We start from the raw sequence: 25836 nt of genomic DNA, 5'->3' as shown, positions 1-25836 counted from the left end.
CTTCGAGAATGGGTTCCAATGTCTAATTTATGGGCTTTATATTATTTTATTTTTAATTTATTTATTAAGAGATAGTCATAGTGGCCACTTTCATTTGTCACACCCATCCACTCCCTGGACTTATGTCCTTGTCCTCTTGCATATCTGGAATTCTTTTCCTTCGTACTGTGAAATCCCCACATTGCCCCTCTAAACACGCCTATCTATCTTCGATACATATATACTAACTCTTATGTGTATGTATATATACAGACATTGATTCTTGAACAATTTATTTTTATGAAGTAGATATGACGTCACCTTGACGCGCATGGATGAGGTGCCGCTTTGCCACGTGGCGGGCAATGTCGGAGCCAGTGGCGTTGGCAGTAGCAATTATCATTAAACAAAATAAAATAAACGCATATATAAATTAAAGTATTTATATTTTATATACATATATATATATATATATGTGGTTAGAAAATGACAAATCTTTGTTCCGTTTCTTATATTTTTCATTCAATTTTTTTTTTTTTTTTCTATATTGTATTGTAAATCTGTAATGATGACATTTGGGCATAAAATGAGATTTATTTAATTTAATTTAATTTAATAAAATATAGTTACTACTTTATATTTGTGTGTTGACTTATTAGTTATAGAATCATGGAGTTGAGAGGCGTGTTGAACCTACTCTTTTTATTTTATTTTTTTTAAATTAATTTATCACAGCCCTCCCTCTTTATTTTTATTTTTGAAAATATATTTGTGTAATAATATAGGTCACGTTTTAAGACCAGCAGTTTGCCTAAAACACTATTGCAATTGTAATGTAAGCTACAAAACGACAACTCTGCAATCGTTTAGTTAGAATCCCAATTCCCCAACAACACTAAACCCTAATCATTCCAAATTTATATATATATATATATATATCTTAATTATTGGATTGGAAAAGAGTAGTAGTAGTTTGCAAGCAAGATAGGTAACAAAAAGTCAGGGGTCAAATATTACTAAATTTATATTAAATTAAACAAAATAAAACATCGTCACATATCTTTTTGTGCTGGGTTTTCACCTAATCTTGTAATTAATTAAATATAATTATGTATAAATATATATGATATATATATATATCGGTTGAATATGTTGGTTGGTTGACCTGTGAGGTCTGCTGGATTTTGGACCAACATATAAAAATAATGTATGTAGTTATATTTAATTGGAATATTATTTCAACCTAAAAATTTTTAATATATTGAATTTGGAATGTTTTTAAATTCTGTCAATCATCTACTAATTGACAATCATCGTTGGTCAACCACCCTTTGACTAATTGAATTTGTGGAAAATCTAATTTGGGTGTAGGGTTTTTGTAAAGGTTGGCTAGGCTAAGTGATATTGGGCCTAATTAAAATTAAAGCCCAAATAAGTTACTTCAGGGTAGGCTTTGATTAGAATAATTTATGGGCCTATATAAATTTCTTAATGGGCCATGATTGGCCCATTAAATACAATAAAACGCAGAGAGATTTTTCCCCTTCATTTTCGTCGTCTTCCTCACAGTAGAGCTATGGCGACTCTGAACCTCTCGGTACTTCCCAAAACCCTAACGCCAGTCACTAGAAATCTGAGTACTCTTCTTTCGTTTCCTTCGTCATCTGTTCTGTCCTTCGTCCCGTGCGTATCTCCTAGCTCGATTAGGTCAACAAGTGTGAATTTGTCGGCCACGAAGGCGCTGGCCAATGGGGATTACTCCTCGAGAAGAAACAGCGGTAGTGAGGAGAGGGAGACGATAATGCTGCCCGGTTGTGATTACAATCACTGGCTCATTGTCATGGAGTTCCCCAAAGACCCTCCTCCCACCAGGGAACAGATGATTGACACCTACCTCAACACTCTCGCCACGGTTCTTGGCAGGTTTTTAATTTTGCTTCAAACTTTTCCTTTTATGTTCTTGGACTCTTAGATAATGATCTCGCTACTTTGCCGTTGTCTTGAATTTATGGTGCCATTATAAATTATGCTTGTATACATAGGCGTAAACTAGCTCGGATTCTTGTGTTTCTGTATCTTACTTCTCTCATTTTAATCGGTGGGATACTGTCCTTTTTCTATTTTCCTGTTTCTGATGACCCTCCCGAGGATTAAGAATTTGTTAATCTTGCTAATAGTTCTAGATGCTTGAATGGTTGCAACGTGAAATTTAGAAGAATAGCATCTCAAGGAAATCATGTCGTACCTTGTGTGCAAGGAAGTTTTTAGCATTGTCGACAATCTCACGTTTGGTTTGAAATGATCTATGTTAGCATGGAAGAAGCAAAGAAGAATATGTATGCATTTAGCACCACTACATACACAGGGTTCCAGTGCACTGTGTCTGAAGAAACATCAGAGAAATTTAAGGGTATGCCCTTCAGTATATAACTCTACCTTTTCTTGTCTCAACACTGGTGTTCTCACGACAAAAATGGTTTTTTTTTTTTTTTATGCTTCTTTATTTGTAGGTCTCCCTGGTGTTTTATGGGTCTTGCCTGATTCATACATAGATGTCAAGAACAAGGATTATGGAGGTTTGCCGCTTTTCGTTTTCTTCTGAAATCTTAATGTGAAAGCTTTCTTATAAAATCGCTTACTGGTTATTACTCCTCTTTGAATTCATAGGAGATAAGTACATTAATGGAGAGATAATTCCTTGCCAGTACCCTACGTATCAACCAAAGCAATCTAAAAGTCCGAGAAGCAAGAGCAAAGCTTATGTAAGGCAGCGAGATGGCCCTCCTGCCGAACGAAGAAAACCAAGAGATCAAGCCACTCCAGAATCGGCCTCTTGATTATCTCTATGTAATGTAAGCTCACATCTCCCTTGATGATGAATGAATTCATAGTATCCTTTAATCTCTAACTCATGTTGGATAATGATGCCCTTAATTCTTAGTTTTCCCCTAAAATCCTCGAACCTTCTGCCCTGAGTTTGTTCATCTATATTCAATTAATTTGTTCTCAGGTTGCAGATGGTGTCATCAGTTCCAAACTGTGGATAGTGTTCTTACCTTGGTCAGTTTTCAAAAGACTGGGAACCATTAGCCAATCCCATATATCAAGATTGTATAACCAGAGGAGCTCTACAGCCATGGAGAGAGTTTAATAGTTACACTGCTGTCTGAATATGTAATCTGGAAGTGCCAGTGATGTTCTACTAGCTAGAATTTCTCAAACAAGATTACCATCAATGTCACAGATGAATTTACAAACTTTGAAGTCTGAACCTTGCAGAACAACTTGATTCACTTTTCTACAGCAATAGTGTTCTTGGATTTCTGAGGAAGTTGACTTGTCCTAATCACGATCTGACGTCTGTGCTTGTCTTAATAATCAAACACAAATGATCCACTTTCAGAAAATGCCCTATGCCATACCTATCCCTAAAATGGTACCTAACCTCACCCCAATTGGATAAGAAGCTAAGAACTCACTGGCTGAAATCAAACCCTACATTTTGCAGTGCCTAAATTTATATCCCCATTCTTGAAAAACCCTTTCTGCAAATTCTTCCAGAATGGCCTTCAATGGCGATGATGAACATTTCCACTGGGCTCCCTACAGCCTTGCCTATGGCAATTCACCTCTCGATGAATTTGGTGAGTCTGATTACAGCCATACAGATCGTTCTTTCAAATCTCTATTGGACTTTGATTACTCTTCGTACAATTCCTCTGAGCCCAAGTCACAGTACGATCCCTATGATTATGGGTTCTTCATAAATCAGCACCAAGTGGGCTACAGTGACGCTAGGTATCTGCAATACGAGCCGCCGGTTTCTGATCGGAGTTATCATTTTCCGGCGGAGACGATTTTCCGAATCTCCTATTCTGAATCGCCGCAGCAGTTCAACGAACCTGAATTTGAAGAATATGATCCAACTCCTTACGGCGGAGGGTACGATATTGCTGCTACCTATGGTAAACCGATTCCCCCTTCGGATCTCATCTGCTACCCTCGTTCTCAGCCCCAGTCCGGCGGCTTCCCGCCGGAGAATTTCTCATATAATTCCGTTCCTCCACCGTACGGGAAACGGGAAGACGACGATCTTCCGAAAGCTGGGGACAAATCAATTGGGGCAGAACCTGTTGCCGAAGCTCCTGTTGCCGGTAAGGCTGCCGGCGTTGACTCCGCCGATGTAATTTCCTCCGGTGATGATTCTTGCCGAAACGGATTCGAGAATGGGATCGGGTATGAGAGGCAGATTGATCGAATTCCGTACGGAGCTGGTTTAGAATCGATTGATCTTTGTGAGAGTATATTTGGGCATTGGCCATGTTTGGCCAAGATTGAACAGCAGCAGCAGCAAAGGGCTAAATGTCTGGAAGATTATGATCGAGAAAGAAGAATGGATCCGTGGAAGAGTGCAGCAGATTATCTGTTCGGAGCTCCGGCGATGTACGGCTACGGAAGCTATCATCATCTCCAGCAAGAGGGTGCTGAAAATCCATGGCTGTAATGAAAATATCTTCAGATTATTACATTATTAACTCTTCCACCATGTAATTTTATTGAAGTCCAGTTGAATAAGCAATCATCAGTGTGTATTGTCTTGTTGGCTTGCATTTGATGAGGCAAGAAAACAGAGGTTAAGACAAATGATCAAAAAGGGGAACAATTATAGGCCAAGTTGATGACAGGTACAACCACCACCAAAAAGAACAAATTGGGATGATTAATATGGATCAAGAAATGGACAAAAATGCTCATTACTACCCAAAGGCAAGTTGGTATGAATATCATTGAAAAGCTACCATTAGTCCCCAAAAATGTTTGTTTTATTAACTGTCCACTTTCTTGTTGATTTTCCAGGGGATTTGATTAATCAACAAGTTTCTTCAGGAAAACTGTCCATATGCAGAATCTGGTCACGAGAATCTCATGGGAAATGGATCTTCTTCTTCCAAATTACCTGCTCGTTTACTGTAGTGATACTAAAGCTTAATATTATAAACAGCCTGTGAATACAACACTGCCAAACTCCTTTAATAGCAATAATTGGAGACATGTGGAGAGAAAGAAATCATTATCGAAGACTCTTCTGTATATATACATATATATAGAAGAAACACTTCAGAATCTTGTAATCCTGTTATGGCTATGATGTTGAAATTTCTGCTATATCTGTTGGTCTTTCGTTTGGCTGCAGCTGCATCTATGTCCATTCATGATCTGCTAAAAAGCAGGGGATTGCCAGCCGGGCTTTTTCCGAGGAATGGCGTAAAATCCTATGAGCTCGGGGAAGATGGGCTGCTGCAAGTCTACTTGGACAGGCCTTGTGTCGCCAAGTTTGAGACGAGAGTGCATTTCGACAGTGTTGTGACAGCAAATCTTAGCTATGGGGGATTGATTGGAGTTAAGGGACTGTCTCAAGAAGAGCTGTTTTTGTGGCTGCCTGTTAGGGACATCATAGTTTTCGATCCTTTGTCTGGGCTTATTTTGTTCGACATTGGATTGGCTTACAAACAGATGTCCTTTTCGCTGTTTGAGGAACCCCCCGTCTGCAGTCCTCAAGGTAAGAAAGATCCAAGATAATCGTTGCATAATTTATATGTCATATCCATCTGAAGCCAATTCGCTCATCTCGGCCATGCAGGTAGACTCTCGGAGGAGAATCCTCGCCATGATTCGGATCATGAAGTTCAGAGATGAAGTTTTGAATTATATGGAATCCTGCTGCAGCCTAGGTCTGTTATTGTTGCTATTACCATTTTCTGTTTCTTGTCATCGATTTGCAGAATGTTTCGAAAAGTTAAGAAGGAAGAGTGATGTTTCCAAGCATATTGGATTTCGATGTTGTATAAAGTTAAAGATGTTACTAACTTTTCGAAGCTCCCAATGCATCTTTACTAATCTAATCTTTCGCGTTACTACAACATTTTTGGTTTAAATGTTTGGTTATTGATTGTTTGTTCTTGCGATCAAAATGACAAAATTTTCGATGGAAACTTAGTCCTACATGTTGTGAATAATCTCGAGCAGGAAGTTTTTGATCTTGTCGGAATCGGCCACTCCTCCGAGAATCCCCTGCCAATTCGAAGAGCTCATTAGGTAGTTCAAATATCTATATATATATATATATATTTATGATTTACCTCTGCAAATGAAGTGACGAGAACGACACCTTTGGATGTAGTAACGTTGGTGTTTGTAAGATCAAGTCCGAGGCTGCTCATGGCCTCGATCAGCTTAGTAATGGCTCCTCTCTTCTTGTTGAACAAAATCTTTATCCATAGCTTCGTCCCTCCTACATGGAGGACTTGAACATCTGGCTGCTGCTTAATTAATTAATCAATCGATCAATCCACAAAAATCATCAATTACGATCATATGTAGTAGATTTGATCATACAGTGAGTTCATAGTTGATCTTCTCTTGCGCCTCAACGATGATCTCTTCAGACTTGCTGTCGTCTTCGTCTTCACGAGCTGCATCGAGCCGCAGTAACTGGTCGCTGAGTTCTTCCACAGAGGTTTTAAGCTCTTCAATGTAGGTGATCGCGTCGGTGATAATGGTGGCCTTCGTCATCTGATCGATCATCAACACAAGACAATCAATATATATAATTAATTAATTAAGATGATGTGTGGTTTGTTTCTTGCATTGGTGATAATGGGGACTAATGAGCGCAGCTCGAGCTGTCTGTCGCTGAGTTTCTTGCGGCGGCGCCTCTCCGCATTGAGGTTCTTGGACTTGTATCTCCCATCTTCCTCGTCCTCGTGCTCGTCGTCGTCGTCGTCCTCAAAGCTCCGATCGATTTGCTTCCTCTTGTCCATTAATAATACAGTTTATGTATGCTCTCCTCCTCAGATTAATCCAAGTTTGGTGAATGGGTGCATGCTCAGGAATGTATGTATATATAAGTGAAGTTCACAAGATTGAGCGAGAAATGTTGTTGACCAAGAAAGTTGGAAGATTGGAATGGGAATCTTCTTGTTGCAGGTTGTTAGGCTATAATTTATTTATTAAAAAATAAAAAATTCTAATTCTAATATTACTATTATTATTATTATTTTATTTTTTTTTGAAAAAAAGAGTTTATTGAACAGAGTAAAAATGGATTTCTTTTCTTAATATGACTGACAGTGACAGCAGTCAGAGAGAGCAGAGTGGCATGCACCAGTTTGGTTCAAAAGTGGGGAGCCGTACAGAAGAATGAGATAATAAGAGTAGCTGTCAAGTCAAAGTACATTGATTATTCTCGCTTTCTCTGCTCTTTCTTACCACTAATATACAATGGCTACGTTTTTATTGCTTTCTACATTCCTTTAATTATCTACTCGTATTTTTTTATTTTTTTATATTGTAATAAATCATAGTATTATTTTTTTAATTCACTATCAATATAATTATTTTCATTTCATATAGTGTTTTTTTTTTGTTTGCCTTAAATTTAGTGTATTGTATCTTTATTAAAGAGATTCATATTAATATGATTAGGGTGTTTTTCTTTGGATTTGTTTTTTTTTTTTTAAACTTTATTTTAATTCAAATAATAATTTCACTTGATATTTTGTAAGTATATATATATATATTAAAAAATACGAAGTCTAAATAGTTTCAAAACAATTTTTTTTTTTTTAAAAAAATAATATTTTCTCCGTCCCATAAATATAGTCTTAATTGGAAGAATAGTAACAATTGTGTAATAAAAATGAAAAAGTATGAGTAATTTTACAAAAATATAAATAAAACTATTGTATGAAAATAGTACTATTTTTAAGTTTTTAGAGCCATGCTCCTATGTTATGAATTTTAGGCCTAGGGCATTGGCTGAGGCCTTATAGAAGGCCTATACCACAAGAACTTAGCCCATAAGCATGGCCCAATAACTTCTCTAGCACGGCCCAATTACAAAATACAATTTATGATAGTTGGATGAAGAATTTTGTGGCTATGTTTTTAAAAGGCAAAATTGTACAAAATCTACCTGTCGTTTTATGTTATTGTGACTAATCTCCTATATTTTTAAAACTGCGTCAAACTGATTTCATAAACTTTGCGTTTAACCTATTCGGTCGTTCTTATTTAACGGTATTTGACATAAATGCGCCAAAACTGTTAATAAATTTTAGAATTTCAATTTCTAAATCCCTAAAATTATAAATTTTTTTTTTTTTATATTTAGCCTCAAAAAATAGTAAATAAACTCAAATATAGTTAATTTTTTTCAGATTTTAAAAGTTTATTTTTACAGTTTTATTAGGCTAAATATATATATAAAAAAATAAATATATTTGTATTTTAGGAATTTAGAAATTGATATTCTAAAATTTATGTGCAATTTGGGCGCATTTAGGTCAAATAGCGTTAAATAAGGACGCTAAGGGGGTTAGATGCAGAGTTTATAAAACCACGAGAGAATTATAGAGGATTGGATGCAATTTCGTGAAACCATTGGTAGATTTTATGCAATTTAGCCTTTTTAAAATTTCAAAACTCTTCCAAAGTCTCCATGTAAGGGACTTTAATATGTACTCTTAATTCTATTGTGTCACCTCAGCAGCAGCCAGGGAACCAACGGTAAAACTTTGGGGACAAAATACGAGTTATTTTTATCGATTTAATATTGTCTTCTTCGATTTCTTCCGGTGTAACCGGATAAAGAAAAGGAAGGAAAAACATTTGAGAAAAATTAAATGTTTAGAATGTATCTTACCTTGTTTATTTATTTGATTAAGGATCACTTGTGTTGGATTTGTATTTTGGTTAATTTAAACAAATATTTGTTATAGCTAATTAATTTTCAATGGATTATGTTAAGGGTGAATCCACAGGTGTTAGTTTCAAAAAGGATAGAAGTAATATTGACCATTCATTTAAATCTAATTATTTCAAATAATTTAAAAGACATTAATTCTTTTTGGTTAGGAAACATTTATAAATGGGCTAAAGAGAAAATTAAATTAATAAATAAACAAAAATCAATGTTTTAAAATACGAATTAATTAGATAATTTAAATAGATGGAACATCATTTAAAGGCTAACTTATTTTCTTCTATGATTTATGTTGAAAAAAAAAAAAAAAAAAAAAAAAAACCTACCACAAAATCTTTTATGTGGCATGTGAAAATCTCCAAATATATACATATATTCCAAAGCTATCATACAAAAAACAAATAAATTAATCTATCGTAGTAGAGTACTAATATTGATTTAATGTAATCCAAGCTTCTCTTATTTATTTATTTTATGTTTTACGTGTAACATGTTTTAAACTTGTATTTCGATACTTTACTAGGAAAAGGACACTTCTTTATTCATGTACTAAACGATTAAACTATTAAATAATTAACATTTTCTTGTTAATTATAACTGTGTAAATTTTATTTATTTTATTTATTTTTATCACTAAAGCATTAAAATCGAGCATTATATATATATAAATATATATATGTGTGTGTGTGAAATTAGTGTGGAAATGATTTTCAGAAATATGAGTATATTTCTTTTAAAATTAAACAATTCTATTTGCAACTATGCAATAATTGGTTTACTTAAAATCCGAACCAATTCGAAATATAATATTTTAATATATTTTTTTATTATATATATTTAATATTTTATTAAAAAATATTATAATTTAATATAAAAAAAAAACTCAAAGTTATTAATTATATTTTAATATATTTAATTTTATATATTATATATATTTAATATTATAAAATAATAATAAAATATAAAAGAAATTTACAAATTAAAAATATTTAAAATTTCAGATTTTTCGATTTGGTTCGGATTTTTTAGTTCGAATTTTAGATTTTCGGATTTCTGTTATTTCGGTTCGGTTCGAATTACTTTTTTCAAAATTTTCAGATTTTCGGATCGTTCCGAACCGAAAATCCGAATGCTCACCCTTTAGTTTACACAATACATTTTCACTAATTTGATACTATTTATTTTTTAAAAAATATCACATCAAATACATTTTTTCTCTTAAAAAAAAATATCAAATCAAATATTAATTTTTTATTGTTTTCAAATTTTCAAATTTCCAAAAATCTCGATTTAAAGTTTAATTTATATTCCATATGATATATAATGTGACACGATTGATGTGGACTAAAGAAAAATTAATACTCTATCAATTGCATTATTTTGTCTAGTATACTAGTATAATCCAAAACTTTAAATAGTGATATAATTTATAAATAATTAAAAAATATATTAATAAAAATAATTATAATATAATACAAGTAATTATATATTAAAATTAAAATAATTAATTATATTAATTACAACTTTCAAAAAAATTATAGATTATGATTTTAAATATATAATTAATTATAAATATATTTTTTTAAAAAAAGGACAATATGTAAAATAGACCAATTTGGGATTAAATAATCAATTTCCAGCTATTAGTTCAACTTAAAACCAAACACACCCTGACATGTTTTATTAAATTTAAGCACGTGGTTGGTCTTGGGGATGACTTCTTCATTTCAGCTGTTTCTTTACACCAAAAATCCATATTTTTTACTATTTAAACTATTTTTTTAAAAAAATATCAAATTTTAAATTAAAAATTTTCTAAATTTATAAATAAATTAAAAAAAAACCCTAATTCCTCTCCTCCTAAGGCCACAGATTTCTTCTTTATATATATAGATAACATAATCCCATTCACTTACTACCAACCAAAAATTCACACTCTGCTAAATAAAAAACGTTTTCATTTTAATGGAGACGACGACGACGAGGAGGTCAGCAAAGTATGAATCAAGCATTTGGGATGACGATTTCGTTCAGTCTCTCACCTCTCCACACAAAGTATACGTACGTAATAGATATATATCATTACAATTCTGCTAGCTGTTAATTCAATTGTTCCATCGTCTTCTTCAGATCAATTAATTAATTATATATGCATGTAATTAATAACTGGGGAGTTATCATCAAAATTCGAGAAATCCAGGAAAAAGAACTGGTGGAGCAAGCAGAGAAGCTAAAATGGCTGGTGCAAGTAATGATCGACGCCGCTGAACATCTCTCCGACAAACTTGACCTCATCGACACCCTGCAAAGACTCGATCTCTCCAACCAATTCTCCGATGCTGTCGGGAGATTGCTGGACGACATTTTTGCTAATTATAATAATCAAGATAGTAATGGATTCATAGTACTGCAAGAAAACCTAGACTTACATATCACTGCTCTCCAGTTTAGACTCCTCAGACAACATGGACACCATGTCCCTCAAGGTAATCTATATATATATATATATATGGTGTTACGAATCTGTATGTAATTAATCAATGGCTGTATGATTGCAGAGGTTTTCAGGAGTTTCATGGATGAGGTAGGGAATTTTAAGGAGTCCCTTGGTGGCGATGTGAAGGGGATGTTGTCTCTATACGAGGCTTCATTTTTGTGTGTGGAAGGCGAGGCCATATTGGATTTGGCTAAGGATTTTGCAACTCGTCATCTAAAGAAAAAGTTGGAGGAGACTAGGAATGCGATTCTTGTCGACGAAATTAGGCATGCGTTGGAGGTTCCATTGCACTGGAGAGTGCAGAAGCTTGAAGCCAGATGGTTCATACAAGTCTACGAAACTCGACCCGACGCGAACCCGATTTTAGTCCGTCTGGCTAAATTGAATTACAACATGGTGCAAGCCAAATATCAGGATGAGATCAAATACTTGTCAAGGCATGCAAATTTATTTTTTATATTTTCTTCTGATCTTGATTATAATTAATTAAGAATTGAATGAATGGTGTTATGCACAGATGGTATAAGGAGACGTGTCTTACAGAGAAGTTAGGGTTTGCGAGGCACAGATTGGCAGAGGGTTTTTTGTGGGCTTTAGGGTTTAGTCCTGATCCTGAATTTGCATTTTCGAGGAGGGTTTTGTGTAAGATAGCTGTGCTGATTACGGTAATGGACGACATATATGACTTGTATGGTACATTGGACGAGCTCCAGGCCCTTACAGACACAATCCAGAGGTGGGACATCAATGGATTGGACAAGCTCCCAGAATACATGCAGATCAGTTTCCTAGCACTATTCAACTCTGCCAATGAAATGGCTTACGATGTAATGAAGGACCAAGGACTCAACATCATATCACACCTGAGAAAATTGGTGCACAATTAATTAATTAATTCTGTGCAATTAATATAAAATTATAATGTACATGAATGAATGAATTGCAGTGGGCAGAAATGAGTGAATCCTTTAATGTAGAAGCAAGATGGTACCACAAGAGGCATTTCCCCAGTGTGGACGAGTACCTGAATCTGGGGTGGATCTCAGCTCCGGGACCTCTGGTCCTTCTCTACGCTTACTTGTCGGTGGTCCACCCCATCGACGACGACAAGGAATTGGCCTATCTGCAGCAGTATCCTGGAATCATCTTCTGGCCCTCCATGGTCCTCCGCCTCACAAATGACCTGGCCACTGCATCTGTACGTAATACGTATAGCTTTCTCTCTCTGGATCTCTCTTTCTCTCTCTCTCTCTCTCTCTAATGATATATGTCTTTCGTAGGGTGAAATGGAGAAGGGGGACGCACCGTCGTCGATGGAGTGCTACATGAGGGAAACGGGGTGCAGCGAAGAGGAGGCCCGCCGCCACATAAAGCAGCTGATAGAGGTGGCGTTGAAGAAGATGAACAAAGAGATTGTGATGGAGAAGGGGGTCCGGAATAATGAAAATAATAATTATTTGACGGAGGTGGACCATCGTTTCTGTAAGAGCGCCATGAATCTTGCCAGAATCGCACTTTGTGTTTACCAGTTTGGCGATGGCGATGGGATGGGAGCTCCTCACGGGGAGACCAAGCGCAATTTGATCTCCCTCGTCGTCGACCCTATCCCTACCCCTGCAGACGACGACGACGCCACGTGCTGATCCGACGACGTGGTCACGTGCCAATATAGTATTAATTTTCTATGTTAACCACGCCTACTAATCGTGATTAAATAATTAGTATCTCTATTTTAGGCTCGTGATATAAAACTATTTAAAACCTCAACCCATGTACGTATTCTATATATATTGGCTTGATCACTAGATGGGTGTCCATTAAATCTTAATCATGTAATATACGTAAAAGTAAAAATTACGTAACAATAATTTGAAATTTTCATTCAATATATATATATTTAATTAATAATATATGCGATGCAAAGTAGTTATAAACACAAATTTAAAGTAGTTATAAACACAAATTTTATGTTTAACAATAAAAAAAAAAAAACATATGCGATGGAGTCGTTTAGTAGGAGGTCTGCAAAGTATGAAGCAAGTGTTTGGGATGACGATTTCGTGCAGCAGCTAGCCTCTCCATACAAAGCAATCCAATCCAATCCAATTCAATCAATCATAGTTACCAATGATTTCGTCTAATCAAACAGGACCATTAATTGTTTTGATCCATTCGATTATGAATGCAGGAAGAAGAGCAACACGAGGATCTGAAAATGCTGGTGAAAGCAGCCATGGAAGCTGCCGAAGACAAGCTTCGATTCATCGACAACTTGCAGAGGCTCGATGTCGCCTACCACTTCCCCCACCAAGTCCAAAAACTACTCGACGACGAATTTTCATAACACCACCATTATTGTAGACCATCAAGACTTGCATGCCACCGCTCTCCGATTCCGCCTCCTCAGACAAAACGGATATCATGTCTCCCAAGGTCACTCTACATACAAATTGCTCATCAACACGGCCGTGTTCTCCAATCTCATGCTCTGTTTCTTGTCCAGAGATTTTCTGCTGTTTCATGGACGAGGCAGGGGATTTCGACGAGGGCCTTGCTAGTGATGTCGAGGGATTCCTGTCAGCTCTACGAAGCATCCTTCTTGTCGATGGAGGGTGAAACGATATTAGATTTGGCCAGGGATTTTGCGACGCATCATCTCAGGCAAAGGCTGCCGGAGCAAACGGGCTGCGCTGCAGACCAAATCCGGCATGCATTGGAGCTGCCGCTGCACCGGAGAGTGGCGAAAGTTGAGGCCAGATGGTTCATGACAAATCTGGATCATCATGTCGACCCAATTCTGCTACGGTTTGCTAAACTGGACTTCAACATTGTGCAAGCTAATTATCAGACTGAGATTAGATGCATGTCAAGGCACGTCTTGAAATTGATTTTCTAACCCCTTTCAGCTTCAGTTTTTCGATGCATATGATCTGAAAATTCATCCCTGACTGGTTGTTCTTCATTTTTTCCATTTCTTTTTTTTTAATTTTAAATCAGTTTTCAAAGATCAAGATGAACAGAATTGTTCAAGTTTCATTGCAACAAATATAGCAAGTCACTGACTTTATGTCGTCTTAGATATCGACTTCTGATAGTTTCTACCAATTTTTAATCTTTGGTGAGATATTGTTCAATTGTGGTGATGATATGTTTGTTTACGTTATCTGTGAAAGCTTGATCGCTCCAGAATCTTGCCAACGGCTATTTTATTTTATTTTATTTTTCTGTCTCCATCCGATAGATCTCTCCCAAATTTAAAATAAAAATTCAAGTTCAGAAATTTCTAACGATTATTGATGCAGGTGGTACAAAGAAACGGCTCTTCCAGAAAAGCTAGGGTTTGCCAGGCACAGATTGGCAGAGAGTTTCCTGTGCGCCATGGGAGTGACTCCTGAGCTTCAGTTTTCATATTCCAGGAGGATTCTGTGTAAGGCTGCTGTACTCGTAATGATACTGGATGATATTTAGGACGTATATGGCACCAGAGAACAACCCGAGGCGCTTACCGGCACAATTCAGAGGTAATTAATCCGTTGAATGTCGGAATTTCATAGATACTAGCTGCAGCCAAAGAGCCTAACTGTTTCTTTTGCAAGAACAAATCGATCAGGTGGGACATCAGCGAATTCGAACTGAACAACCTACCAGAATGCATGAGGCTGTGTTTCCAGGCAATCTTCGACTCAGCAAATGAACTGGCTCGTGATATTATGAGGGTCCAAGGTATCGACATCATCCCACATTTGAGGAACTCGGTAAGCACATGGCGTGTAATAAAGTTTCCTACTTTCATTCAAAAATCCATATCTGCAATTACATCGATGCAGTGGGCCGAGTTGAACAGAGCTTTTAATTTAGAGGCAAGATGGCGCCAGGATGGAAAGATTCCGGGCTTAACTGAGTACTTGAATACAGGGTCTGAGTACTTGAATACAGGGTTGATTTCATCGACAGGCCCTCTGGTTCTGCTCCATGCTTATCTTTCCATCGCAGACCCCATAGACAGGAAGGAATTGGAGGTCCTAAAGCAGTCCCCTGGTGTTGTTCGCTGGCCATCAATGGTGTTTCGACTGCCGAATGATTTGGCAACTGCAACTGTAGGCAAACTCCTTCATAAAATTATCAATCATGAATACATAGAGATAAGATGAGTTTTTGATGAAAGCATATGTATATGAACAAGCAGAAATGAATCGAGGGGAAGGGCCCTCGTCCATTCATTGCTACATGAGCGATACAGGATGCAGCGAAGAAGATTCTCGCCGTTACATAAGGTAACTAATAGATGAGACATGGAAGAAAATGAATAAAGAGATAGTCATGAAGAGGGGGGAATGGCGCAAACGAAAGCTTCTGCAGAAGTGGTATGAACCTTGCTATAATTATACAATGCCTCTACCAGTTCGGGGATGGCATTCAGCTATCCCCGTCATGGGACCGAACAAAATTTGGTCAGCCTCATTGCTGAACCTATTGCAATGCCATGAATTATATGTATCTGAACCAATTATGCAGAAGGTATTATTTCTAAATTCAAATGTTCTAGGGTTTGATTTCAAATCCAAACAAATATGAATTCGAACAATACATCCAAGTGCGAGCATACTATAGGTAGAGAGATCAATAAGAAATTCATGCCTAAATTTCATCCAGAAGATACTCTTTCAAACATCATGATGCACTGCGTGCTTGTTATACTTTCGAGCAAACCAGTCACGTCGTAAAAGAATTTCATGATTGTCCCAACATATGAAAAAAAGTAAAAAAAGCTTGGCTCACGTATCTGGATTTCTCTTGTAGCAGGCTTATTAGATCACTTCAGCTTTCAACCACCCGAGTTAAATATTGCCACCCCAAGGACCTCCCACCCACTGCCTATCGATCACTTCACCAAGGATGCAACAAGCAGAGAATCCAGCATATGGTATTAAACCAAACCTCATGATTCAGCGACTGTTAACCTGTGGTCTTGGTGAGGGCCCCATAAGTCGAGAAAAAGGCATCTGACTGCTGCGATTGGGGATGCCCTTAGGACCAGGAAAACAATCGGCAGCAGCTGGATTGGAGGATAGAGATTTGGAGAAGGCCTGTGCAAGCTCGACTGCAGAAGCAGCTTTGCCAAACTGCAGCGGGCGTGTACCAGAGGATGCTGGCTTAGCTTGCTCTACTGGCTTACGCCAAGTTTCTGGTGACGGAGATCGGTCCTGTAGCTGCTTCTGTTGCTGATTGTGGTGTTTCCCATCTCTATTATTTCTCCATGTCTCATTCTGCTTGATCCTTCTCTGTGAGTCGTTTTTCTCGCCATCCAGTTGGTGATCTTGTCTGCCGAAGTAATTAGCTGTTCTCTGATCAGTAGGAATGGCTTCGGATTTTTTGTCAGTGTAGCGCACAGGAGCAGCATTCGTGAATGTTTCAGACTTTGGCTCTCCATCCTTCAGCCTTTGCACCATATAAATTGAAAATGAAATTGAAAAAACTCTTGTCATTTGCATTAGTTATCAATGCATCAAGCAGACAACACATAAAATTCTGAACCGAATTATTACCTCAAGGAACGTTGACTATCATAAGCGCTCACATCTTCATCACTTCCTCGCTCTTTTAGAACCTGGAATCAGGATCAAGACCATATGTTTTGGCAATAATTCTCACCAAATGTAAAGTAGGAAGCAAATAGAATACATTACTTATAAGCCTGAAAAGAAACAACTGAAATGCGTCGACTGGAACAAAAATTTCATGAGAAAAAAGGGTCACTACATCAGCATGAAGGAAAAAGTTAAAGCTATTGAAGAAAATAAACTATAGCAGAAGCGCTAGACAATATACCCCAGTATCTGACATGATTATAATTTCTAAAATCACATCTGAAAGCAAATAAGTGCTTTCCAAAAATGAGATAAGAGTGAACTCACCACTTCCCTTGGGCGAGCTTCACCGAATATAGTCCCTCTGATTAAACAACAAGAAAGAGAGAGACAAACGCATCAGAAAGCAAACTTTCCAGTTTGAAAGAAAGAAATTGTTAGGCACAAAAATTGGTAAACAATATGAACCATTGTAAACCATTTAATTTCTCCACATTATAGCAAGGCTTATATCGGACATGCTCAGACTACTAAGATGGCTGCGAAGTTGCGGCCAGATGATACATTTTCATGCTCATATTATTGCAGGCTGTGGGTAGACTGATTCTTTGTTATTTGTCTAAGCATGATTCAATGGTGAGATTTCAGCAATAAAGAGAAAAGAGTAAGTAAAAGGACAAAGAAATATTAAAATTCCATGGACCTTCTGCCTCCACCGTTTCCTTCAAGTTGCTCCAAGGACTGTGACCGTGGCTTCAAATTCAACTTGGGGCGCTCTGGTGGGCGATCTGCAGCCACTGGTCCCGCCACACCTGATTGAACTGGATGTTTAAGTTCTTGAACTATATAATTATTCTCCATATGATAATCATCACTGCTCTGTTTATTTTCCTGGAATCGAATGATATAATAAAATAAGATCAAATAGGAATTCTAAGAGAGCTCAATGGAAAGTTTAACAACCAATATTAACACAATTACCTGATTATAATCAGAAGTCTGTCCCAAGTTCTCTACCGGCTTGGATCTTGGAAGCAATTTCAACTTAGGTCGCTCCGATATCAATGTTGCCTGAAACTCAGTACCACCAGATATTCCTTGATGCTGATGTGGCTGAACTCCATCCACAGCAATGGAAACAGTTTTCTCATGTGGCTCCAAATTACTCACAGATCTATCCCTCTCATAAGACGAAAACCCTTTCCCACCAGCATGAATCTCATTGTTAAAAGTCAGGCTTCTTTCAGCATGCATCGCCAGAGGAGCATCGTAATGGTCAGTGTCGCTCCCCACATCTATCCTATTATAAGTTTTTTTACTGTACGCCGTATTAGCATTGTGCTCAAGCTTTCCCCTGGTTTCTTCGTGCCCAAACCCCTCAGCATTTTTCAAAAGATGGACTTGCTGCTGAGTGCTCCACAGACCAGAAGAAACCTTCTCAAGAGCACTGGCATGTGCCAATTTCAATGCGGCATCAGGAGCAGACCATGGAGCCGATACAGGATCTTTCATGGGTACAGCTTCCTTCTTTAATCCCCAGGCATTTTGATGAGATCCGACCACAGTCTCCCCTTTGCTACCAATAATTGGATAATTAGACGTCTGGTGGTTTGATTTCGTAATATGCGGTGCACTAACCCTCCCTGCATACGAGCTGCTGCCAGTGGAACCACTTGTAATTTGAGGCATTGGACCTGAAGCGGGCCTTGAACCAACTTTAGCACCAGATTGACTGTCGATATTACGTACATGACTGGATTGAGAATGAGTGTTTTCATCACCAACTGTTCGGCGTACACCTGATACCCCACTAAATGGCTTACGCTCATCCTCATCAAAATTCTGGCCTATATTTGTTGAATGACTTAAAAATGGAGTGTTGTCATCAAGATTCCTAGCAGAGCCGGCAGACGCAGGACGCAGCCTATGATCCAACCTTCCCGCTGGATTGCTCAATGGCATCTGCCTATCGAATCCGCGGCCATTCATTGGCCTTGCAGTTCTGTCAAAATTCACACATTGGGGATAATTAATTGGCATCCCACCATAGATAAAGACTAAGCAAAGACAAATAAGCTGATTTTATCAGGTTTAAATGAACTAAAACTTTAGAAAAATAAGAATATCGCAGATCCAAAATGAAATCAGCAATAAAGAAAATATTTAGCCCTAGGTCGTTCACAACAAGATTCATATCATCATTCACAATCCCTCCAAAAATAACACCCAATATTCTTTCGCAGAGGAAATAGAGGCTAATTATCCAAAAATAAATAAATATACAACAATCGAAACCCACCATAAAGGTTGAATCTTGAGAAGAAAAGAGAAGGAAATACACTGGACCATGGAGATGGATTGATATAATCGACGCAGATTTTCGAAGAAGAAACTCATCCCGCAACATAATAAGGGTTAATAAAACAGACCACCTCATAAGATATTAAGAAGAGAGACTTACACGCCTGGTGCTGATGGGAGGGGAAGATCAGAAGGAATGGAGCCGCCATGGAAGTCTTTCAGAGTCATCGTCGCCTTCTTCTTCGACATTCTCTCTGCTCTTCCCCAGGAATCTGGATTGCATACAAAAAAAAAAAACAAACCAAATTGTACGATTTATATCAAAATCGGCAAGAAACAATTAATAAAAGGAAAGGCCCTTTCCCCTAAGTATGGATGAATTACAAAGATCTGGGTTCGCGGACAACAGAACCCGGAATCTACCTTCGAATTCGAATGATACCTAATGAGATAGCTGATCCAGACGCAAGAGAAGGTGGAAAAGAGAACAGCCGGGGAAGGGAGGGTTTAGAGAACTCGGGATTGGAACCAATATAGCGTTCTCTCTGTCAGTACCTGACGCTTCGAGGTATTGTACTTCAAATTAGCATTTGTTATTGTTGCTTATCTCCCCATCATATGTTGTACTTTTTTTCACATCTGCCTTCTTTTCCCAGTTCCACACTACCACTTTTTTTTTTTTTTTTTTTTTTTACTGCTTATAAAAAAATCTCTATTTAAATTTTTATTTTATTTAAAAATATTACACCAAATCTCACTTATCATCTAACCCTGATTTGAAATCAAGAAAGCAGTGTGTATGTCAACAGGGTTTGTAGACAACCACAAAACAGGGAAGCAGAGCTCTGGGGCTCAGCAAATACAGCTCCTCAATGTTCGAGTGCAGCCCTACTTTCCCTGCCAACGAATCAAACCCTGATTGACCTGCCATTGCCATTTTCTGCAAATTCTCCAGGGGCTTATGCACTCTCCCTGCTATCACTCTGCAAACGACCAGGGCCTTCTTCCTGGATCGATTCTTCTCATCTTCCAACGCCTCGATCGATTCCAACGCTATGTGGCTTGTCGAAGCTGTGAAAACTCCAATCCCACCGCTCAGCTCTTTCTTGTCTGAAAATCCGTACCTCAGAATTCTGCACACTCGGCATTTTTCCGACGTGCAGAGGCTGGAGTCGCCCTTCACCCCCAGGTTGCATTCCATGGCGGCGCCGTGGAATCTGAGCAGCTCGTTGCCGTCGGCCAGACACCGCGGATGCTTCTTGTTCCGGAGCTTGCTGGCTTTCACTTTCACTAGCTCACGATACTCCTCGAATTGGGTCAGGGTTTTCTGTGTGTTGTGGACCTTAAGAATCCTCTCGATCTTGCTCCACTGGCTGTCGCCCCAGCCATGGCTGGCCCGACAGATTATCTCCACGATCTTCCTCGATGAATCTCCCTCGACTAATTCGGTAACTGGTGTGGACAAACAGGGAAAATGGCAATGTACTAATAAGTATAAACACTAGCATAATGTATAGCAAGAAGCAATGGAAGTTTCATCTCATCTCATCTGACCGGCGTGTTTGGACAAATGATGATCTTCCACAGCCTCCCACCGGAGAAATTGCTCGCCGCATTTATTGCAGAACAGGGCTCCTGGAAACTCAGGCCCGAAAGAGGATCTTGGCCTGGCAGCAATGGTAGCAATTCCAGGGCTCCTCCTGGAAAGGCTGCTGTTCGCCCTCCTTATAGGGCTAATGCACGTCCGGCCAGGCCCCGGTGTGCCGGGCCTCAACATCCCGACGAAGTTACAACCACCATCTCCGGCGCTGCCGCTGCACGAACCACCAAAATCTTTGGAAACACATCCAGCTGTTATTTTGAGTTCACAAGCTGAATTATTGAGCACAACTTCATGTGTGATTGGATTTCGGAGATCATTGCTGCCAACGGATCTTGGGCTGCAGATTGGCGGGCTGCAGATTGGCGGCCTGTCCATGTGCCTCTTGCTCCTATTAATTACGACATCTTTAAGGTTTGCAATGGACCTCGAGCAGCCTGATCGACCACAGCCACATTTCTCCATTTCCACGACACTGCGCACATTCGCATTTCCTTTGCCCTTCTTTGGATCATAATAATCTCTCGGCCCTGATTCACATGCCATCGACCTCTTCAGAGCAAGCAAAACTGCAGGCATTCTTCGCCCTGGTTTCTCTTCTCCCTCCTGCATCAGTCCCCTATTCATCATCATCATCTTGGTGTATATAAAGAATGTGAAGAACAGCCATCAATGGTGATTCTTCAGCCATGTAGTTCTCCACCTCTTGCCAGAGAATAGGCGTAGCCCAGCAGTCCCCTTTCTTGACCTGTCATATGTAGACTCTACAGATACATACATATATATATATATATATATACACATAGATGCCAGCTTCTTAAAACAGTTTTTCAAACTTCCATGTGCTGAAATGAATGAGGCATCATAACTAATCAATGAGGAGAAAGAGGGACCATTCAACCTGAATTCATTTGCAGTTAAGCTAACTAAGGTTTAAATTGCAAGAAACAGAAGATGATGTTTTCTTTTATGCAGATGTACAAGTGGATGAGATCAGAAAGGGCCCTCCAAGAAAGACATGGTAAGTGAGTTTCTGAGTTTGGATTTTCTAAAGATCAAATTGCAAAGCATTCACATGCATCTAGCTACAGACAATTTGCTAGATTAAAATTATTAGCACGTAGCTTCCACAAACTAAATCGAATCAAAGTTTGACAAATTCCAATTTATCCAGAAACAGGCCAGTTTTTGTGCTCCAATTAGACAGTGTTTAGTATATATTATTGATATCTAAAATAATCTGAAAGGCTAGTAGGTGATGCATTATCTAATTATTATCAGATATGGGCAATTAAATTCATTCTTTGGATTAATACATGTATTTATGTGTCTTCCATCAGATACAGACAAAATCAATTAGAAAAAAAAAAAAAAACTAATAAAAGGGAAAATTTATTGGCCCCTACCCGCCTATGGCCAATCTTTGCATTGATTTGGGCACATGTTGTTGTGTCTACAGTAACCATCGTACCATAAACAAATTCCCAAAAAAATAAATAAATCCTACCCTTTGGTGATGATCAAGTTTGCATTTTTGCTCTGCCCTTTATTCAGTTCAATACAATTTTCCATTCTTATTAAAATCAACCAAATTAAAGCACAATTAAGGGCCAGCAATGGAGGGAAGCCAAAAAAAGCACATTCTGTCGTGTAGCTAGAAAGTAGAAACATAGGAACATATCAGTTCTTGAATTAAATTCCCAGCTGATCTGATTAAACTTTGAATTTCTGTGTGGGGGTTTTTAATCCAAAAGTAGGAATTAGGGCAAGAACAGAAACCTTCCCAGAAAAGATGCATTGAGTAACATGCAATGCAAGTGAATATATACCACAGAATTATTCTGCAGCAGTGCCTTGGAGGCCATGAAAGGGATTACTTCCTTGTGCAAAGTAAATTAAAGAGATCAATGGCAGTGGTTTAGTTCATCTTTCAACCCAAAAGACACCTTTTGTCACAACACACAGGAATTTGGCAGCCTGTCTTTGTGAACATCTTCCACTTTATTCCGATTCCCACTCACAAACTGCAACTGATTTATATGATAAGTATACCAATTGAGCTTGCAATCAACATTGATCTACTGCCTCTGTGATTGTGGTCAATATGGCGAGAAACCTCGACCTCTTTGTGGTCCTTGCCATCATGGTTCTGGACATCGTAGCCGGGATTCTTGGAATCGAAGCTGAGGTTGCTCAGAACAAGGTAATGGATGCAAAGCATGGATTTTTATAAGTGACAATAATTGTGATAGTGATGTGATGGACAGGTTCAGCACCTGAAGCAGTGGATATTCGAGTGCCGAGATCCGAGCTACCAGGCATTCAAACTCGGACTGGCTGCAGTGGTGCTCTTGTGTCTGGCGCACGCCGCAACCAATTTGTTGGGAGGGTGTATCTTCATTAGATCGAAGGAAGAACTCGACCAGGCTTCCTCCAACAAGCAAATGGCAGCTGCTTCCCTCGTCATGTTATGGTACCTTACCTACTAATGTCTGTTTCGATCTTAGTAATATAATCCCAAGAATCTTATGAAGTTTTCGATGAATCATTGTCCAGGCTGATGCTGGGGATCGCGTTTATTCTTCTGATATCAGGGATCAATGCAAACTCGAAATCCAGAATGCACTGTGGAATATCCAATCGCCGGCAGCTCTCGATTGGAGGGATCCTCTGTTTCATCCATGGCCTCTTTGCAGTCTCCTATTATGTCTCCGCGGCTGCAGTCCTGCGCGAGGAAAGGAAGCATCATCTAGAAGGCCAAGAAAACAAGCCGAATCCGCAAACAGTCCCTTCTCCTGCTTAATTCATCTTCTTGCATTTCTATTCCAAGATTTTCGATCTGTTTATGTTATATGGTTTTCAATTAATCTACTTTGCAATAGAGATTTGGATCCAAAGCATGAGATAGGATCATTCATTTATTTATAAACACATAACAGGCAATGTCTAATTCTTGGCTATCAGATTCACATTTGTGATTTAAGGCCTCAGATCATAACAAGAAAGTCCACCATTGTTGTTAGCATGGTTTGTTGAACCCCATGCTCTGGCCACTGGTGTAATCCCTCCATGTTTCTATGGCACCAAAGGTAGTCATAAGAATAGTACTCAGAGCCATCACTGTCCCGACAGAGAACACAATGAGCGACGCCCTCCGGTATTTTAAAATTGCGCGCTGCACCAGCGTTAATCCTACTAGTGAAGCCACAAAACAAACAGCTGATAATACTAATGCGCCGCGAATATGTTGCATCCCCAACAATAAGTACTGGATCGCTGACATGGACGAGGAGAACAGCACCATGAAGGAGCATGTCGCGGCTGTAACCTAACGATATTCTCGACTTGTCAGCAGAATTAAACTCAAAACAGAGTAATTAACTGTGTGATCAAATGACACACAATTGTCACCTCTGGTTCGATCCCGATTTGGAGCAGAAGTGGACTTATGAGCATTCCACCTCCAATTCCAAAAACTCCGCCGAGACCTCCAGCTAACAGTGCCATCACCGGGAAAGTAAGCTTGCCGGAGCGACGAATTCCAGGTAGACCTCCATTGTCCTTTTGCCAAGGAAGAAGAGGAAATTAGTCATTTTTCATCACAATTCTAGACAAAAAGTGCATTCTTTTTTCACCTGTTCAGCTGAAGTATGATCCTTAGGAGTGGCAACATGAAACAAAATCCATGTAGTGAAGATGACTGCAAGAGGGATTTGCATCATTGAGATCATCCAGTATGCCTTCCCACAAACCTCAATCTGAATTATACCCTACACCAGATGCTAAAAGGTTAGACAAATCTTGATCCGATCTACCTTTAGATATGCCTCTTGTGGGGCTGTTTTTTTTATTTCTTTAAAGCTTTTCTGTCTCATCATATTCATGTCTATCTTATCTTTCAGAATGAATAAATGTAGGGCAGATTCTGCGGGCCTTATCTTGGAAAGTTCTTCCCCACTTGATACTCACTATCAATAATCTATCATCATTAATTTGTCATTTTATGTTGATGAAAACTGAGAAGATAATTTACAGAGCTTGCTTACTCGTCCATGGCGATCTCCTCGGAGAAGATAGAGCAAGAAGAAGGAAACCCAGATGACCACCAGCATACCGAGCTTCATCATCCATGGATGATTCTCCACTTCAGGATCCTCTTCAAGAAGGGGCTTTTCGTTTTCGATTTGGGAATCTTCTTGCATCACCTGCGATTCCAGCTGCCAATAAAGAATCCCTGATTTGAAGGTCTTGAAGGTGCAGAAAGCGATGAAGACGACGAAGAGTCCGGTGATTAGCCACTCCGGCAGGACGAGGTTCAGAATCACGCCGCAGCTCACACCCAACAGCATCGACGGCTCCGACAGCAGCGCGATGTCGTAATCGATCTTCGACCCACATCCTCTAACGATAATGTGGCTGGCGACATTAGCCACCGCTCCTCCGGTCACCATGAAAGCCGAAAAACTCGACGCCGTCTTCACGTCCAACCCCGCCACGATTGTCAGTATCGGCACGAACAGCCCGCCGCCGCCGATTCCTCCGGCGCTGGAAATCGCCGCCGCGATGAACGACAGACATCCGGCCACCAGAAACCTCACTCCAATATGCAAAAACCCCGAATCAGCAACCGGCGGGGATGACCCTTGTGCATAATTGAAATCGATGACAGCAACGTAGCAGAAGATGATCATAAACAGTTGCCCTAACGATTTATTCCCCATTTCCCTTATCCTCTTTGTTTTCTTTGTCTTAGTACTTACTCTGAAAAGAAGTCTGGACAAAATGGTTTGATCGATAGCAATTAAAGGCAAGCAGCAAATATGCCTTACTTTCGATTCTTGTCATTTGGGATGCAGTTAATTTTAGGGTTTATATTATGGTTGTACGTCCCTTTCAAAGGTGCGATTTTTTTCTGCGCTGGAGAGCACCAGGCACCACCACGTCCCACTGTCTCTCTGATAAAATGATAGAAAACTGAAGATCTGTTAACCTGTAATTGCTTAATGGAGGAAACAGGTGCAGATCAGTCTTGGGAGTGAAGTGATGATGCCGACTGAATTGATTTGATTGACTGCCAGCTCACTCTCCTCAATAGATATATTGCGAA

General features: G+C 38.8%; 9 protein-coding genes and 1 pseudogene across 12 annotated transcripts; 6 read left to right on the top strand and 4 right to left on the bottom strand.

The window, feature by feature from the left end:
* The first annotated feature begins 1520 nt into the window (after positions 1–1520).
* LOC127247582 (DAG protein, chloroplastic) lies at positions 1521–3232 on the top strand. Its single transcript, XM_051269495.1, has 5 exons — positions 1521–1902; positions 2292–2389; positions 2490–2555; positions 2647–2831; positions 2990–3232. The coding sequence occupies exons 1-4, from the start codon at positions 1556–1558 to the stop codon at positions 2814–2816; spliced, it is 681 nt and encodes a 226-aa protein (XP_051125452.1). The 5' UTR covers positions 1521–1555; the 3' UTR covers positions 2817–2831; positions 2990–3232.
* A 113-nt stretch (positions 3233–3345) lies between these two features.
* Positions 3346–4577, top strand: LOC127247581 (uncharacterized). The gene has a single exon (XM_051269494.1). The coding sequence runs from the start codon at positions 3542–3544 to the stop codon at positions 4481–4483; it is 942 nt and encodes a 313-aa protein (XP_051125451.1). The 5' UTR covers positions 3346–3541; the 3' UTR covers positions 4484–4577.
* A 29-nt stretch (positions 4578–4606) lies between these two features.
* Positions 4607–5882, top strand: LOC127247583 (uncharacterized). The gene is made up of 3 exons (XM_051269497.1): positions 4607–4754; positions 4837–5539; positions 5621–5882. Exons 2-3 carry the CDS (start codon positions 5119–5121, stop codon positions 5674–5676), a joined length of 477 nt encoding a protein of 158 aa, XP_051125454.1. The 5' UTR covers positions 4607–4754; positions 4837–5118; the 3' UTR covers positions 5677–5882.
* A 94-nt stretch (positions 5883–5976) lies between these two features.
* On the bottom strand, positions 5977–6853 carry LOC127247584 (transcription factor DYT1). The gene is made up of 3 exons (XM_051269498.1): positions 6376–6853; positions 6120–6296; positions 5977–6051 (listed from the first exon to the last, which is right to left on the bottom strand). The coding sequence occupies exons 1-3, from the start codon at positions 6562–6564 to the stop codon at positions 5980–5982; spliced, it is 438 nt and encodes a 145-aa protein (XP_051125455.1). The 5' UTR covers positions 6565–6853; the 3' UTR covers positions 5977–5979.
* Positions 6854–10666: 3813 nt separating this feature from the next.
* Positions 10667–13045, top strand: LOC127247760 (trans-alpha-bergamotene synthase-like). Of its 3 annotated transcripts, none has more exons than XM_051269765.1 (6): positions 10667–10804; positions 10944–11229; positions 11302–11677; positions 11758–12067; positions 12187–12438; positions 12521–13045. In XM_051269765.1, the coding sequence occupies exons 1-6, from the start codon at positions 10709–10711 to the stop codon at positions 12881–12883; spliced, it is 1683 nt and encodes a 560-aa protein (XP_051125722.1). In that variant the 5' UTR covers positions 10667–10708; the 3' UTR covers positions 12884–13045. The 3 variants fall into 3 exon arrangements, with proteins under 3 accessions (XP_051125722.1, XP_051125720.1, XP_051125721.1); XM_051269763.1 differs by having other exon boundaries at positions 11758–12115; XM_051269764.1 differs by having other exon boundaries at positions 10682–10804; positions 10874–11229; positions 11758–12115.
* A 195-nt stretch (positions 13046–13240) lies between these two features.
* LOC127247571 (trans-alpha-bergamotene synthase-like) lies at positions 13241–15727 on the top strand (annotated as a pseudogene).
* Positions 15728–15858: 131 nt separating this feature from the next.
* On the bottom strand, positions 15859–19720 carry LOC127247569 (uncharacterized). 2 transcript variants are annotated; one of them, XM_051269473.1, is made up of 7 exons: positions 19572–19720; positions 19290–19401; positions 17810–18830; positions 17532–17719; positions 17156–17192; positions 16787–16848; positions 15859–16679 (listed from the first exon to the last, which is right to left on the bottom strand). In XM_051269473.1, exons 2-7 carry the CDS (start codon positions 19376–19378, stop codon positions 16187–16189), a joined length of 1890 nt encoding a protein of 629 aa, XP_051125430.1. In that variant the 5' UTR covers positions 19379–19401; positions 19572–19720; the 3' UTR covers positions 15859–16186. The 2 variants fall into 2 exon arrangements, with proteins under 2 accessions (XP_051125430.1, XP_051125429.1); XM_051269472.1 differs by having other exon boundaries at positions 19553–19716.
* A 125-nt stretch (positions 19721–19845) lies between these two features.
* Positions 19846–21365, bottom strand: LOC127247518 (uncharacterized). Its single transcript, XM_051269378.1, has 2 exons — positions 20684–21365; positions 19846–20581 (listed from the first exon to the last, which is right to left on the bottom strand). The coding sequence occupies exons 1-2, from the start codon at positions 21363–21365 to the stop codon at positions 19932–19934; spliced, it is 1332 nt and encodes a 443-aa protein (XP_051125335.1). The 3' UTR covers positions 19846–19931.
* Positions 21366–22789: 1424 nt separating this feature from the next.
* Positions 22790–23535, top strand: LOC127247522 (protein DESIGUAL 2-like). Its single transcript, XM_051269386.1, has 3 exons — positions 22790–22932; positions 22997–23202; positions 23286–23535. Exons 1-3 carry the CDS (start codon positions 22834–22836, stop codon positions 23530–23532), a joined length of 552 nt encoding a protein of 183 aa, XP_051125343.1. The 5' UTR covers positions 22790–22833; the 3' UTR covers positions 23533–23535.
* A 90-nt stretch (positions 23536–23625) lies between these two features.
* Positions 23626–25450, bottom strand: LOC127247519 (sulfite exporter TauE/SafE family protein 2-like). The gene is made up of 4 exons (XM_051269379.1): positions 24776–25450; positions 24365–24499; positions 24141–24290; positions 23626–24057 (listed from the first exon to the last, which is right to left on the bottom strand). Exons 1-4 carry the CDS (start codon positions 25448–25450, stop codon positions 23749–23751), a joined length of 1269 nt encoding a protein of 422 aa, XP_051125336.1. The 3' UTR covers positions 23626–23748.
* Positions 25451–25836: the final 386 nt, after the last annotated feature.

The sequence above is a fragment of the Andrographis paniculata genome, unplaced genomic scaffold (assembly GCF_009805555.1).
Source record: "Andrographis paniculata isolate CXL003 unplaced genomic scaffold, ASM980555v1 Contig32END, whole genome shotgun sequence".
NCBI classification, from domain to species: domain Eukaryota; kingdom Viridiplantae; phylum Streptophyta; class Magnoliopsida; order Lamiales; family Acanthaceae; genus Andrographis; species Andrographis paniculata.
This window is presented reverse-complemented; position numbering and strand designations above follow the sequence as displayed.

Bases quoted from the DNA above. Each gene is read 5' to 3' on its own strand.
- LOC127247569 (XM_051269473.1), bottom strand. From the start codon at position 19,378: ATGTCGAAGAAGAAGGCGACGATGACTCTGAAAGACTTCCATGGCGGC. The intron at 17,193-17,531 runs GTCCATGGAATT...TTGTTTAATCAG, and splicing joins GGAAACGGTGGAGGCAGAAG to AGGGACTATATTCGGTGAAG. The intron at 16,680-16,786 runs GTAATAATTCGG...TATGGTGCAAAG, and splicing joins GATAGTCAACGTTCCTTGAG to GCTGAAGGATGGAGAGCCAA.
- LOC127247582 (XM_051269495.1), top strand. From the start codon at position 1,556: ATGGCGACTCTGAACCTCTCGGTACTTCCCAAAACCCTAACGCCAGTC. The intron at 1,903-2,291 runs GTTTTTAATTTT...GATCTATGTTAG, and splicing joins CTCGCCACGGTTCTTGGCAG to CATGGAAGAAGCAAAGAAGA. The intron at 2,556-2,646 runs GTTTGCCGCTTT...TTGAATTCATAG, and splicing joins CAAGAACAAGGATTATGGAG to GAGATAAGTACATTAATGGA.
- LOC127247583 (XM_051269497.1), top strand. From the start codon at position 5,119: ATGGCTATGATGTTGAAATTTCTGCTATATCTGTTGGTCTTTCGTTTG. The intron at 5,540-5,620 runs GTAAGAAAGATC...TCGGCCATGCAG, and splicing joins CCCCGTCTGCAGTCCTCAAG to GTAGACTCTCGGAGGAGAAT.
- LOC127247518 (XM_051269378.1), bottom strand. From the start codon at position 21,365: ATGATGATGATGAATAGGGGACTGATGCAGGAGGGAGAAGAGAAACCA. The intron at 20,582-20,683 runs GTCAGATGAGAT...TGTCCACACCAG, and splicing joins TCATTTGTCCAAACACGCCG to TTACCGAATTAGTCGAGGGA.
- LOC127247760 (XM_051269763.1), top strand. From the start codon at position 10,709: ATGGAGACGACGACGACGAGGAGGTCAGCAAAGTATGAATCAAGCATT. The intron at 11,678-11,757 runs GCATGCAAATTT...TGTTATGCACAG, and splicing joins GAGATCAAATACTTGTCAAG to ATGGTATAAGGAGACGTGTC. The intron at 12,116-12,186 runs GTGCACAATTAA...AATGAATTGCAG, and splicing joins TATCACACCTGAGAAAATTG to TGGGCAGAAATGAGTGAATC.
- LOC127247584 (XM_051269498.1), bottom strand. From the start codon at position 6,564: ATGATCGATCAGATGACGAAGGCCACCATTATCACCGACGCGATCACC. The intron at 6,297-6,375 runs GTATGATCAAAT...ATTAAGCAGCAG, and splicing joins AGATCAACTATGAACTCACT to CCAGATGTTCAAGTCCTCCA. The intron at 6,052-6,119 runs GTAAATCATAAA...TCGAATTGGCAG, and splicing joins TCGTCACTTCATTTGCAGAG to GGGATTCTCGGAGGAGTGGC.
- LOC127247581 (XM_051269494.1), top strand. From the start codon at position 3,542: ATGGCCTTCAATGGCGATGATGAACATTTCCACTGGGCTCCCTACAGC.
- LOC127247519 (XM_051269379.1), bottom strand. From the start codon at position 25,450: ATGGGGAATAAATCGTTAGGGCAACTGTTTATGATCATCTTCTGCTAC. The intron at 24,291-24,364 runs GTGAAAAAAGAA...CCTTGGCAAAAG, and splicing joins ATCATACTTCAGCTGAACAG to GACAATGGAGGTCTACCTGG. The intron at 24,058-24,140 runs GTGACAATTGTG...GAATATCGTTAG, and splicing joins AAATCGGGATCGAACCAGAG to GTTACAGCCGCGACATGCTC.
- LOC127247522 (XM_051269386.1), top strand. From the start codon at position 22,834: ATGGCGAGAAACCTCGACCTCTTTGTGGTCCTTGCCATCATGGTTCTG. The intron at 22,933-22,996 runs GTAATGGATGCA...TGTGATGGACAG, and splicing joins CTGAGGTTGCTCAGAACAAG to GTTCAGCACCTGAAGCAGTG. The intron at 23,203-23,285 runs GTACCTTACCTA...ATCATTGTCCAG, and splicing joins GCTTCCCTCGTCATGTTATG to GCTGATGCTGGGGATCGCGT.